The sequence below is a fragment of the Crocodylus siamensis genome, chromosome 4 (genome assembly GCF_052110815.1).
Source record: "Crocodylus siamensis isolate JL-2025a chromosome 4, ASM5211081v1, whole genome shotgun sequence".
Taxonomy (NCBI): domain Eukaryota; kingdom Metazoa; phylum Chordata; order Crocodylia; family Crocodylidae; genus Crocodylus; species Crocodylus siamensis.
Window position 1 is genome coordinate 228,922,623 of NC_143398.1, and position 15,302 is coordinate 228,937,924.

A 15,302-nucleotide genomic window follows, 5' to 3' on the forward strand; every position below is an offset into this window, starting at 1 on the left:
TTTCCTTTCCCTGCTCCCCTTCGCAGCAGGAGGCAAAGTGGCATGGTGCGGTGCCATGTGTGTCCTGCCACTTGTGGCGCAGCACCATGCTGTGTGCGTCCCCCCACTTGCGGTGCAGAGTGGCACGGTGCCGAAATTCCAGTTAATAAGGTAGTCCAGTTGGTGAAGTACCAAATAACAGAGACTTTACTGTATAGAAGTACTGACAATGAGACAATATGAGAAGATACAAGAAGATAAGAAGAACAGAAGTATGAGAAGGTAAGTAGTAGGTAAAACAATATGAATTAAATCTGAAAATATGGAAACAGTAAAGCAGTACTATTAAATGATGTTGACAAATAGGCCAAGTGATGTTTGCACAAGATGAGAGGGTACTAGAACAATAACTGGAGGTTGTGTCATTTTGATGGTAGTGTCATAATAACTTCAAAAACCATTAGCAGCTGAGGAGCCAGTCGCAAGATCAGTACTTTTGGAATGGGAGTTTATAAGCTATAAGAGGAAGAAGGGAGGTTTCCAGATGTATTTCTTTTAAGAAAAATATTTTGACTATACAGAGCATTTCAATCACAGTGATCAAATGTCTTCAAGATCATTGTTAACCATTAGGCTGAAGTTTATATTTTGGTCCTTGCTGGGTTTTAATTAACAGTCCCACTTACATGCATTTTGATTATAAAGCTATTGTATAAATAAAGTTTACTATTCAGCAAGTTATTCATTCATATATTAGTAAAGAATTAGCAATACATAGATATATATTTGTAAAACAACTACTGTTTTCATACCTTCTAATATTTCTAATATGTTTATCAGTATCCCAGTAAATGTACCAGTCTACAAAACATGCAGAGCTTTTACAGTGCTTATGGGTTGAGAAATCCAGTAGCACTTATTTATGGCTCAATCACTATTGCACTCAGGTTATTATTAAAAAAGACCTTTCTGTCTCTCTCTTCACTGCATTCAGGTTTTTTCAGATCTTCCATTATTGCGTTTTTCAAATGAAGTGGAGCAGTTTTGCTAAACTCGTAAGTTTCTGTCAAAAAATCCAGCAGCAGCTCCCCGTCTTTATTTCCTTCAATAAAGCAATTTGTTATATCCATACTGGATGGAAGCTCAAAAAGCTGGTACTTCAGCCCCTCCATATCGAGTACCTTTTTGATGTCTGCAGATGAAACATAACAGCTAGGAGCATTTAGTGGTAAGAGAGATCCATACTTCTTCCACAGTGTGTCCCAGCCACTGGATCCTGCCAGAGAATTTTAGGGAGTTGATAATATGAATTAGGAAAGACTACTGAACAAAGTTTCAAGTGGTCATTTTAAACGATTATGGTCCTAATCTGAGCAGAGTCTTTTCTGAACTCAGGAGAAATACCTTAAAAGATGGGGCCAAAAGTGATTGTACACTACCTATAAATCGGCAGGATTCTGGGATAGCTGGAGGAGCTAGATCCACACCAAGTTTACATTGGTACTGGAACAGTCTCAAGGACTGACCCCGAATAGCTAGAGTGCACAGCCTCCACGTCCCCACTGAACGCAGCATCTTAAATAAGTCCTATACCACAGGCCTTCTACACTGGGCCTGTATCACCCAGAATCCCCTCCCCCTGCCCTCAGAGGGGACAAAAGTTGCACATAAACCAGTTGAAGTGATCAGAAACCAGTTTAAACCGGTAATAGAACAGAAGTTCAGTGCACATAAACTGCTTTCCAAATAGCCGAAACTGGTTTAAGATAAACCTGGTTGAATGTAGTATCAGACTTGACTGATTTAGGTCCAGCTGGTTTCTGGAACTTCTGTCCCAGACCAGAATGTCCCTAGATACAAATACTTGAAACCTAAAGATTTGAAGCCCATTCTTTCTCATGTATTTTGGTTTACATTAGTGCCAGAAACTTTGGAGTATGCTCTATCACCTATTTAAAGAGGTCGATAGGAGTGTGCATGTATGCAATACAAAAACAGATGCAGGAAGAAAGGGAGGGAGACCAGGATACTGTATGAACCAGCAAGGCCTCATCCTGCTGCTCCTAAGGTTGACAAAATTGACTTCAGTGATGTAGGATTGGGCTCTTACTCTATGCTGCATACACGTTTTGCGCTTTCTAAGACGTATATATAAGTATAGTACCTAATACTTACCTGGGGCTATCCTACAGAAACTGCCAAGAGGCCAGAGTACAGGATGGTTCAGGAGGCTGGAGCAAAATTCTGCTTCAGAGTTACTATATAGGCAGGAAACACATACCTGCTGCTCCGCCTCCTCCACGCATAGGTGGGAAGGAGGACATCATGCTTTTCTCCCCTATCTCACCTGCTTGGGGTAAGCTAACTGGCGTCTGGAGCCATCCTTCTGACTGCACTTTACTGTACAAGGGGAATGGAGAGAAGGAAGTGTTCTTGTTCTCCTTTTTACTCCCTCAGTATATCTAAAGATGGCTAACCTGGGCTTATAGATATCACAGAGCTATGTGGATATAAAGATATGTGGATACATCTTCAAAGCAGAGATGTTCTTTGTATCAACAGAGGGCTGAGATGAGGACAGTTGAGAAAGGAGCATTTGGGTAGGCTGAAAACAAAGCAAGATTAACGGCTTTATTTTCTGAAATCTCAGTTCCATGACTCCACATTCTGGATGTAAATCATTTACATAGAGGGTGATGCTCCCTGACAGGGTGGTATGGAAGTAACAGGAGGCCTAATGAGGGGGTGTTGAGAGTCGTGATGGTAAATTCCCTTAACCAAAATGAGCTGCTTGCCTTTTTTTGGAAAGCATCTTATTTGCAGATGGTTACCTACAGTAAAATAAACACTTCCATGGTTTGGAAGAGGCTCTGTGATATCTTTTCACCTGGTGAAAATTGAATGCAGGGCACTAATTGCAGAAAATTTGCTGGTGTCAGTGTTCTGTGACTCAGTGCCATTTCTGCACTGAGCAATTATACACTACCTGACTGAAGCATTATTTTAATAGCTCTCTGTAGGCACAACATATGGTGCTACGTTTGCTTTCAAGATGATGTAAACTGAATGGTATTTTTTTATTGTGTTGAAAATAACACAACATAACTCTGGTAGCTGCATTGGTTTTCTGACAAGTATGGAGTGGGAAGAACTGAAAACATATCCGAGTGACCAAGTTTTCCTTAGTGTCCCTTCTCTGTTTCCTGTTCTCCCACTACATAAAACATTAACACATCCTAATGTGCTAATGCAGGAAATTATATCTGGGGGGCGGACGGGAGTTGAGGGACAAATAGTTTGAAACTGGCTTTTTTGTATTTATTTTCCTGTCTGTTTCCATCTTATGAGTCTTTTTTTATTTCATTCTGTTCAAGGTTTCTCTCCCCTTCACATGTATTACTTTCTTTCTTCCCTGCTATTCTGATCGGCCTCTGCTCTGGCTTTCCTTTTTCCTGTTAGCAATTTTAGTTTCTGTTCTTCTGTATTCCATTATCCATTCATCATTTAGCTTTTTCAGAGGTTACCGGCTACTCCAAGACATCCCGCTACAGACATACAATGTCTACTCAAATCAAAGTCGACCCTGAATTTAAGACAATTCCCTAGTAAGTATATTCTATATCTGAAAAATGTATTAATTTGTTATAATTTTCCACATATAGAATCTAATTACTGGAGGGGTGTCTTTAACTCATCGCTGCCCCCCGCCACTGCTCCCAACAGTCTCTACTTTTCCCCTCCCCACATTCCCTTACTGTCAGATGCTGTTTGGGCTCTGTTCCTTCCCAGAGCATAGCAGGTAGAAGCACAGCCACTGCCATCCATTCAGCAGTGTCGATGGTGCTGATTGGCTGGGCAAGAACCATGCATCAGTGTCAGCACTGCTGATTGGTCAAGCAGGGGACAGAGTTTCTATGTACTCTGTGCCCGAGAGGGAATGTAGCCAAGCTGTGCCTGATAGTAAAGTGGCAGGAAAGGGGACAGAGTGGGGGCAGAAGATGCCCCCAGTGGAGGGGGGCCGGCAGGAAGTTGCTGTGAGTCTGACTCTGGCCCCAGCCCAGGCTCAGGGCCAGAGTCCGAGCCACAGCAGCCACCTGCCTTCCCTCCCCACTCTGCTTTGTCTGCAAATCTAAGGAGGCTTTTTTCCTCATGCTAACTAGGAAGGGAGAAACCTCATCTTAGATTCAAGTAAATGCAGTACTTGCCGACGTGTAGGCAGGGAGGATGGAAGGTTGCAGCACAAAAGTCAAACGTGCAAAATCAGCAATCATTGCTTGCATATGTATCTGAGTGTATAATACTTAAGAGTCATTCATGTAATCTTTGTGAATCATGAGTTGTATTTTCAGAGCCAAGCACCATGAAAAATGAGGACTCTCAAAACCTACTAAGTTGGGTGAGAACGTCAAATATGAATACTAGTCCAGATTTTTTCTTAATAAATTCACTTTGACACCCTTTCTTCATTCACCTCCCATATGTATTTCAGTGACCACATATACTGGCAGGAAAAATTTTTCATGACTATCCCAGAATATTGCCAAGAACCCAAGTTGAAGAGCTTTGCTTGGCAATCAAAGGACATAAACATGTTAGTTGATCTGTACATCCATTCAAATCTGTTATAATTTAAAATACGGAATATGGGGAATTAACAGCTCCAGTCCATGTGTGTCTACACATGCCCCCATGGCACTGTTGTTATTGTGCCATCATTTCCTTTTGGAAGTACTAAATGATGGCGCAGCAAAGCCTATACTGCGCTGTGCCAGCAGTGCACGAGTATTTTTAGCCTCTAGGTCACCATAGCAATGCATTATACTGAAGGAGCATGTTGCTATGGTAACCTAGCAGCAGCAACATGGGTTTTGCCCATAGACGCTACATCGCTGTAGCATGTTGCTATGGTGATGTAGTGTCACATGTAGACACCCCCCTACTACAAACTAGTAATTATTCAAAAAATTTTTTTTTTATGAAAAAAACCCTTGTAATAAACATGTATCAGGAAATTGCAGCTTTTTTAACAGGCAGTTCATGGCCTGTAAAAGAGATACAATGGCTCTACAAAAACATCAAACAACACAAATTGCCCAAATCTTATAAAAACAAAAACAAAGCGCTGAACAAATTTTCCTTATTCCTGTAGAAATAATCATAGGTGAGGATTACAAGGTATTGGATCTTGTTACCCAAATATTCCTTATAACTCAATGATATATTGAAAATTTTCCTGAGTTGTGTTAGATGCCAATCACGGCACCTCTAATTTAATCAGATTCATCGGATTTCACAGTAAATCTTAAGTTATTCTGATTTTCCCTTTTGTTGTTGAATTGATCATGTACAGCGAAGCTCTCCAATTTCTGGCCCTCCAGGGGTCATGGGCCACACTTTCTCAGGGGCACAAGCAGAAGTTACAATAAGCAGAGGCCGAGGAAGAAGGTGGTAATGCCAGGAGCAGTGCGGCCAGGATCTGAGGCAGGAATAGGTGCTAGAAAGATGTAGTGACAGCTGGGAGAGCAGCACCTAGACCCAGGGGCAGAAGCATGGGAAGTTGTGGAGGTAATGGTAGCAGGAGCACAGAGGTCATGATTCAAGCATTCACTGGACATGATTTGACCGGGCAGGATGTACAGTATTTCAGCCAGATTTGAAGTATCCCATCTAATCCTAAAGATGAGGTTTTTTCCTACATAAAATGATATTAAGGAAATGGGCACTTAAATGGGAAAATGAGCCATATGTCTATAAATGCTTATTGTATGGCATGACAGATGAGTTATAGCTATTTACTCAATTCTACATGCCCCTAGAAGTTATGAGACCTGGTGCCTGATCTTGAAAACAGCAGCTATTGGGGTAAAACACAGGAAGGTCCTCTGTTGGGGCTTATGCTCACCTGCTATATGCACATAGGTAGCCACATACCTACCCAGCCAGTGCACAGTCTACTGCACATGCCCAAAAGCCTACCTGTCCAAACTACACAGGTAACAGAATCACCAACTGTGTGTAAGTGCCCACGAGGCCACTTGGAAAACTGCCATTTGGGGGCATAGAAGTCTAGAAGGTGAATCAAAATGTAGTCATTTAGGGTACGTACAGCCATTATATTTAAATCAACATAACTAAGGTTATGCTGATCTAAATAGCCATCTGCGCAGGCAGTCAGAAGGGTTAAATCAGGCAAAAAAATGGCAGGGCTGATCACCTCTGAGGAAGTGAACCAACTGAGACTGGGAACAGGTTAACCTGATCTATCAAATGCCTGAACACATTCAAAGTGCAGCCCTTGGGCTAGGAAAGCCCAGCCATCCATCCTAGCCCTGGGACTGCACTCGTCCTACCCCCGGACCCTGACTGGGCTATTGTTAGGCCCCCTGACCCTCCCAAACCAACAGTTACCCCTTTTCCAGGTCAGTGTCCAGCCACTGAAGCCTACAATTAGCATTGCTGGCTGCTTCTCCAGGCCCTTCCTCTTTAGCTGCCCAGTAAGCAATAGAAGTACTGACGGGCATCACTGGCTTGCCATTAAGACAAAAATGTGGATGTAATCCTTCCCACAAGGTGTCAGGGGCCGTAACAGGCAGCCTAGCCTCAGCTAATTTCCTAGTTGTCCGCACCTGCCTGGGTCTTGGACTGGCAGCCCTACCCCAGCTAGTGATTCTACCTGGCCACAGGCAGGGTCTCCCCATAGTCTACTGGGAAGAGCAGCCTACTGATTTACTTCCACTTTGGCAGCAAGCTGCACTTTCTCTGAAGCTCTTCTCTGGTAGGCCTCTGTGATCCTGTGTTCTCTGGTTTCTGACCCAGCTTGGCTCTATTCTTGGACTCTGGCTTCTTGAATTTCCCCTTGGATTTCCTAACTCGACATCTGACTCCTGAACCTTGACTTGACTTGTGTTTTGGACTCTGTTTCTGTCTCTGACCCTCCTCTGGTGGCCTAACCATTAGGCAAGATTGCCCATGACCCAGTCCTTACACAAAGGAAGAGGGGGCCAGAACCTGGGTCACTTCCTTCCTGGGCAAGCACCCTCATCCAGGGCTAATAAGCTAAAAGATGGGAGGAGGCTTTTTCTCTGTCAATAGCCAGTTCACCTGGACTTTCTGTAATGGAGGTTTTAGGGACTTATGGGCCTTCCTAGGTAAACCAGTATTGCCACAAAGCATAAAGTACCTGATCTCTTCTGAGCCTACTCAAAAGGATAAGTGTACCACTTAAGTGGAAATAGTGCCTCTTGCACATCTAAATTTAGATGCTAAAGTAGGGCTTGGACATCTTTAGACAAAATGGGATTTAGGTCTGAACTGTGCATGTGGTGAAGAACACCTACCTGATACAATAATAATGAGCAGCTTGGCCTTAGCATCCAGGAGACTATGAAAATATCGGATAGTAGCAGCGATGTCTTGCACATAATAAAGCATCTGGAATGAGAATTGTTATTTTCATTTAAGTGTGTCAGGCTGAAGAGCATTAACTTGATACTGAATACAAATTGGGTACTAGTTGGCTACAGGTTTGGGTGGGTAAGTGGGGTTGGGGGAGAAGAAGAAAACAGAAAGACAGAAGAAAGTGAACAGACAATGGGAGAAGGAGGAGAATAGTGACCCCAGAAAAACCTCAAAGAGAATGAGTTTTCTGGGCAGAGTACTTGCTGAAAAAGCAGGCTTGGATTCTGAATGAGGAGAGAGTATGGATGAGGCCCTATATTAAAGAAATGCTGTCCTTAGAATGAAAAAAGTAAAAATGTTACATGTTCTTAATATTTTCTTTTCTCCACCCCTCTTCTCTGCTCCCCCCAACACAACTCCATAAAATCCTTTGTCCCTGGTTCACTGGACATCTTTTTGCGATGTCAGTGCCGTTTGCATTGTGTCCAGTTATTCTTGCTCCTTTTCATCACTGTGAAAAAAGTGTGCATTTTATCACGGGTTAATTAACACATGAGAAATCCTGGGGTAAAAGTACAGTGAAGATAAGGCACTTATGTCTTTACTGCAAGATCAACTAGGTGATGTCTGCCACAGGTGTAATCACACCTGTCCTTCACTCATGGGCGACTGACACCGCCCGAGTCTGGGGGAGCACCAGATCGCCTATGCGGGGGGAGGGGGCGATAGCCGAGCCAGCGGCGAAACCAGCAGTGCACTTCCAGTGGCACTTCCAGGTTCGCGGCTGGTGCACAGCCAGTCTCAGGGGGCGTGCGTACATTCATGTGTACCCCCTACACGTTACCAATGCCTTTGTTATATTGTTACTGGGGGTAGCCTGCATACATTAATTACCCCAAAGTAAAAAAACTTGCCTTCTGAGAGTGAGGTCAAGATCTAGGTCAGCTTCAGTGCACCTCAAAGTACAAAGACCACTTCATAAAGAGAGTAAAATTCTGAAGACAATAAAGTGTATTTCTCTCCTGATTGTTACACATAGCCTGATTAACAGAGCAGTGGTTCTCCAAGGTGACAGTTTACTATACCAGCTTTTATTTCTGCAGTTCCTTTATGACTGCTTATTTTGAATTCTAAGGAAATATGCTCACACATCTTCTCATTCAAGTGCATACTGAGGTCACAAACCTAATGTCTATTGACAACATTTACCATGCAGAGACTTTTACCTGAATCATGTGAATGAAGTCCCATTTTTGAAACTCTTGTTTCGCATTCATTCGTTTTTCATATTCATACGACGTCTCTTTGTGCCAGGCAAACTTTACATTCTCTAGGTTTGATGTCTTAGCTACACGGTCTAAAATACAGAGAGGATGGTACACAGTTCATTTCAATTGCAAATGTAGCATCCATTTCCACTCAGAATTTTAATGCATCCAGACGTTATCTTAAAGTATGACATTTGAATAGCTTTTTAAATGTAGCAACAGATTATTCAAAATATTGAACCTATATTTTATATAATGTGAGCAATTAACAGTACTAAATAACCACCATGTGAACAGTCTTAATCAAAGGATGACTGGCCAGATTTTTGTAGGATGAAGTATCAAGTGGATATGATGACTTTATCTGTACAAAGTTTGGCACTACGTACTCTAGGGACCCAACAGGCTTTTCAGCACAGATGGGCACAAACATAGAAATTAGGGTCATAATCTGGTTCCAACTTCCACAGAGTCCTGGTATCTGGAACCATGATTTGGCTCACTCAAGAATGGGAGAACATTTAGACCCACATGCAGATGTCCCCGATTTCAGCTGGGTTCAGAATCCGGGCTTTGTAGGGGATATTGCAAAACTGTTGGTCGCAAAAGTATCCTCCTATTTACAATAACTGAGAAAGCAATTAAATGTTCAGGAATATTCAAAACAGCAGAGGTTACCACCCAAAGCATAGACCTTTCAGGCTGAATGGAGGCTATGACACATAAGCTAAGTGGTAACCAAGGGACTACAGCAACTGGAAGTGCTAGGGCATTAATTGATGGAGCTGTGTAAGTTTGTTTCTGAGAGGACCATGGTGAAATTCCAAAGGAGCAAGGGCAGAGAAAGATAAGGATACAGAACAAGCAACAGGAACATGTTCCCGAGGGAAGCTAAGAGAAAGAACTTTTGAACTAAGTGCTAACTTAAAAAGAGGTTTAAAACTGGGAATAAAGGCATTATATCTTGAGGTTTTATTCCTGCTGGGTTCAGGCAAACAGGACTTTGTTCTGTTTTATAAATAAATAGGTCTGCCTCATAAAAATACTAGCCTCCAATTACAATTTCTCCTTCTAATCAGAGCAATCTGCAAGACCTTGGGTTTTTTTTATTAACTACTTGGGTCAGAAGTGAAGTAGTAGTTTATTGCGATGATAATTATGGAAGGGAGATAGGAGACATATTTGAAAGCACTGCTTTAATGTGTCTACAAAGATTGAGATAGGGATAAAAATGGTTAAAGAATATAATACGCTCTAATTTAGAAGCCTGATTCCCCTCTATTATTTTCAATGGTGTGACCTCAGTAAAATGGATGTACCATAATGGTGAATTAAATCCTTATATGTACAAACACAGGTTCAGAATAATATGATTTTTTAAATCAGTGCTTTTCCACCACTAATCAAAATGTTTCTCTTTTTAGGTTTTGATTATGATATACCTCTGCAGAACAGATGAGCAATGTTCCATCAGCGCTTATCTCCCTTCCCTTTACTTTTGGAAATGGGCTACCACTTTTGGATGCTGCTGCTGCTATTCTGTTCTCTTCCATTTATCAGTCATTGGCCTGTGTGCCCACAGTTCAGATCTAATTTGCTATTTTAAACTCAGCCGTCATTCAGCAGCAGTCCATATCACAATCACAAATAATTTGGTGCAATCTGGTTCAATCTAATTGCTAGCTGGTCTGTAAGGAGACATTAGAAAGAAAATTGAATTGCTCGCCAAGCCAGAACAGCATGGGGTTTTTGTGTCAATGTTCAGAAACCACAAACAGGCTTTGGCTAAAATAAGTTTCTGCCCCCAAAATAATCTGAACCTCAACTCCTCTTAGCAGTTCTGAGAATATGCACTTGGGGAGAGTGTTATCCCAGATTTATGTGCCAGTTCTGCTCCTGGCAGTCCCCTCTTGGCTGCAAAAACCGTAAGTGTGGCACTTTGACTTGACACTGGAAATACACGGTTCTCAGCAATCTAAAGGGCCTTAATGTACTACTGAGACTCAGACCAATCACATGTAATGAAGTTCTCTGTTGGCTACGTCCCAGAAGTCAAAACAACTGAGTTGCTGCTCTAGGTTTTATAGTTACAGGAGAAAACTCAGCCAGGCCAATCTACGCTTGGTGTCATAGCCACGTCCCAGGCTCACCTAATGAATGGATTTATGTGTTTAACATGGAAATTAGGTTGTTACCCTCATGGAAGGACAAAGCAGACCAAGTTGAGAACTTGGCTTCTGAACTGTCAAAAGAACAGACAGCTTTCCCACTTTTCAAGAAAGAGCTTGACATTTTTTTATATTTGTGGGAGATAAGGTTACTTACAAATCAACAACACTTTAAATATAAACTTAGCCTAGGATTTAATTTTTAGTTTACTAAAAATTACCATAAAGGTAACACCCTTTTCTTTTACCTTCTACAGAAAGAAGGAGCAAATATTATGCAGCCAGCTAATTAGTGAGAGATTGGGGCTAAGTACAGACAGTCAAAAACCCCAAGGCTGAATCAATTCAGTCTTCGCAAGTTAATCTAAGCTGGGTAGACTGAACCAATAAGCAAGCAAACAGACATTCACTTTTGATTCCAGAAATGCAGCCAAATATTTGCAGTGGCCCAAGCCAGAAGCCAGGGGGCACTAGAGTATACCTCCTGCTCAGCTGGAGCAGACAGCTTGGGCAATGGCTAGCCCACCCACCCTGTCAGGAGGGGTTTGTGGGGGGAGGTGAAAAACATCCTGGGATGATGGGGGACTGTGAGTTAACTTGACTCTGGAGGGGTTCTCGGACAGAAGTTCAATAAACCAATTTAACCTGAATCAGTTAAGTCTGATTGATACTATATCCGTCCAGGTTTATTTTAAACAGGTTTCAGCCATTTTGAAAATAGTTTATGTGCACTGAACTTCTGTTATGTTACAGATTTGACCTGGTTCCCAATCACTTACAGCAGTTCGTGTGCAATTTCTGTCCCTAGCCTGGATGTTGGCATAATATAAGATCTTCAACTATCCTGACCATCCTAATATCCCTTCTCTGTGCCTGTTCCTGTTCAAATTAATGCTTTTTTGGAACATAGAACTCCACATCAGAAACAGCTATACACCTGAGAGTTGCCTTTGCCTTTTCCTCAGCTACATTATGTTGACAGTCCATGGTTACCAATTTATCCTTGTTTCCTCTGTTGCCCCTAGTTTGGCAGCTGTAAGTCTCTTACACAATTGTTGACAAGTTTTCAACTCTGTTTCGCTTATACATCTGGCCATTCAACAGTTTAAACTACTATGACTGTATGTATCATATTTTCTTTCATGTAACACACACTTTTCTCCAAAAAATCAGCTGCTGGAAAGTTGCGATACATGTGAGGCACTATAGTAACAGGAGTTTTGGCCACTTAAGCTTAGGCTGGGCAAAAATAAATTCTGAACACAATCTGCAGGGAGCAAAATAGTGAGCAGGCTCAGGTTCCCAGCTTGTGCTACTCAGTTACTTACTACAAGGAAAGTTTTTTCCTCCCCTTCATTCTGTCTTTGAAAAATAAGGTGTGTGTCTTATTCCTGGGCATTTTGTATGCAGTGAAATATGGTAATATCTAATTTTCCAACAACCTGACACTATAAAGCAATCTGTTAAGTCATGAACATATGCCCATGCAAAACTCCTGGAAGATCTGGAAGCTAGGACATTTTGTAAAAAAAGGCAGGATAATATTCATATTTGTTTAACATGAATAATATAATACATACCCTTGGAAAATGGACTTTACCTCCCATTTTATTGTACATGTACTACTAACAATATGAATGATACTATATACTGGTAAATGAATAACTAACTTTTAGAAGTGAAATCAGGACAAAATGCCTTGTAACATGTCAAGTGTGTCATTGTTCAACTTTGCAGTTAAAATACCTTTGTAGTGGCAGATTTGTTCATCACTTGGTTCTATCACCTCATGGTTAATGGCAACTCCTGCATGTCTGGCCTGCACTTTTGAAAGAATTTGCAGGTCAATTTCACCTACAAGACAAACATGAAGCAGAAAATAAATCAGGAAGGATAAATATGAGGTTCCTGGTAGACATCAGCTTCCCCCAAGAACGCCCTTAAAAATTAGTAATCATCTTGGTTGCCCTGGAAATTGAGGTATCACATATGCAGAAGACATGTGGCCTTCTGCATACTGCTCTGACTGAAGTGCCCCAACTCTTACTTGGAGGATCTGTCTCTAGAAATGAAGAGAATAAATAAATATCAGTAGTCCCATCACTCTTCAGTTGCCTGCTGTGGGTGTCACAAGTCACACCAGATGCAATATTTTATTGCAACGTGAACACATAACCTCTAGGAATTATACTGCCCATCCTATTTTGTTTCATACATGTTATTAAATAAGTGTCAACAGATATCAACTGTTAGTCACTATTCATGAAAGGTGCATACCCAGAACATGAATCCTGAATTTTTGTAAGATTGATCTGCATCCAAATTTTGTAAATTTGACCCATTTCTTCTCACTGCCAAGCCAAGTTAGTGTCCCTGACTCACCACCAGAATCCCAGGGATGTTTTGTGTATTTTTATGAGTGGATTACTGGATCGTTGTCCAAAAGGCTAATTGGCTAACAAGACTCATGAGTGGGGGAGAAAAGAAAAGATGAGAGAAAGATTGAAGACACAGAAAGCTGAAGCAAAAACAAGTATGCTTTGTATGCTTAGCTTTTTCCCTGCCTAAGCTGAATATTGTGTCTGTGTATGTAGCACAAAGCAAATATCACAGCACCGGCTGCGTTTTATCTGTGCATCAAAGATAGCTCTTTCTAGATAGTCAAATCTGCTGCAGTGACGAGTATATTGATAGACCCAACATTTAAATCCTTTGTGCAACACGCTGCAGGCCGTAAAGAAGGCAAATAAACTATTGATCTATACCACATCAAGGGAGAAACCAAGGGTGCTGTGCTGCAATGCTCTATAAGGTCTAGCTTAAGCCACTGGCTACCTGCCCAGCTTTGGTCACCCTATTGGACAAAACATACAGTTAAAGCAGAAAGAGTGAAGCAGAGGGCTACTACAGCGAAAAATGGAAGAGAGGGCCTTATAATAAGGAATGTCTGAGCTTAGTCTTGAGAGCTGCCATGCTTGAACCATTTACATTGAAATTTAAAATTTGAGTTTAATGAGAAACTTAAGCTTGAGGGTCAAACAAGCCTGGAACTGAAAGTCAGAGCACTAAAGAGGGAATGCCTAAAGAGGGATGATGAATGGGTGGTTTACATTTCCAGTCGACAAACCAGGATCAACCAAGTCTAACGGACTTTGTCAGCTAGACAACTGGTGACTCAAACAGATGCCGTCCTATGTTTGAGGCTCACCTTTCTGGAGGCCAGCTAGCAACTTTTTACTGATCATGTTACCTCCCTCTCTCCAGCTTAACTTAGGCTATGATGCATTGGTTTATTGGGGGGCGGGAGGAGTGGAGAGGAGTAGAGGGAAGGAATCCATATGGTTTTCAATATTCAGGTATCTCACAGTCCTTACTGTATCTCCTCACAACATCCCATCAAGGTAGGAAGAGCTAGTGTTCCCATATCACAGAGAAGGATCTGAGGCACCTAGACACTTGCTCAAGGTCACACTGGACATTAGGTTCAGTTTCCTGCTCTTGCTTTATGTTGCTTGCACTGCAGGCAGGGCCCTGACCACTGGACCATGCTCCTTCTCATCCTCATACTGCAGACATGAAGAACTCTTTGCCAGCTTCTGATCCTACAATATGTTACTCTCATTTGTAACTATCTACTACAATCAAAGAGCTTAATCTTTGCACTAACTAATATTTTTCTTTGAGAATAAATCCCTATGGAAGAACTATAAACATGTAAGGATGGGTTTAATTTTTTTCTGGCCTAAGTGCCTTTCTTAAAAGCAATTAATAACATCAAAACTGTACATGGCATTTATATACCCGTGTTCTTTCAAGGAAGGGACATTGAATTTCAGGAGTAACACAACTAGCTGTGCTTTTCTGCTCCTACAAATGTAGCTTTTTATTGAAAATCAGAGGAAATTAAGTTATTTGCAGGCTGCTGTGGCTAAATCTAGAAAGAAGGAATTTTTAATTAACTACTACAGAATTTTTTATATTTGTTTTCATACCAAGGTTCTGTTAACTGTCCCTCTGAAAACTCTTTGCAGGTCCAGATAAAAAAAATATTTGCGTTTCATATTTCCATGTGTTGATAGGTTAATATATTCCTTTCTGCTTTTTCTGTGGCCAAGCCACATGAATATTATTTTTAACCTAAAAAACCCCCAACTTTGATTCATAATTTAATCTACAGGCTTAATTGACTTCAGTTAGTTCTTTTATATGCAAACAAGTGTCCTGAGGCATTTTACAGTCAAATATGTGGCAGCTTGCATTATCAACAATTTGGCAATTAGGCTATTGGAATTATTTAAACTCTCCAACACAATTACCTTTTAAAGGCTACCACTATGCTCACCATTAAGTTTCTAATTAAACATTTTACGTAACGGGATACTTTATACCACAGTTGCTACTTTATAGCACAGTTGATGACTTTTATGTTTTTTTTAAAGGTACAGCAACATTAGGATGCTGTGCACTGAAGTGTAAACTTAATAAGGCA

At 41.3% G+C, this 15,302-nt stretch overlaps 1 protein-coding gene across 1 annotated transcript in view; it reads right to left on the reverse strand.

The window, feature by feature from the left end:
* Positions 1-712: 712 nt before the first annotated feature.
* The window catches only part of LOC149867634 (histamine N-methyltransferase-like), a 29,134-nt gene continuing 14,544 nt past the window's right edge, over positions 713-15,302 (reverse strand). Inside the window, exons 5-8 of the mRNA XM_090045839.1 lie at positions 12,560-12,667; positions 8,604-8,734; positions 7,317-7,410; positions 713-1,255 (exon numbers count right to left, since the gene is read on the reverse strand). Of these exons, the coding sequence (XP_089901965.1) occupies positions 900-1,255; positions 7,317-7,410; positions 8,604-8,734; positions 12,560-12,667 (689 nt within the window). The 3' untranslated portion in view covers positions 713-899. The remainder of the gene's footprint in view (positions 1,256-7,316; positions 7,411-8,603; positions 8,735-12,559; positions 12,668-15,302) is intronic.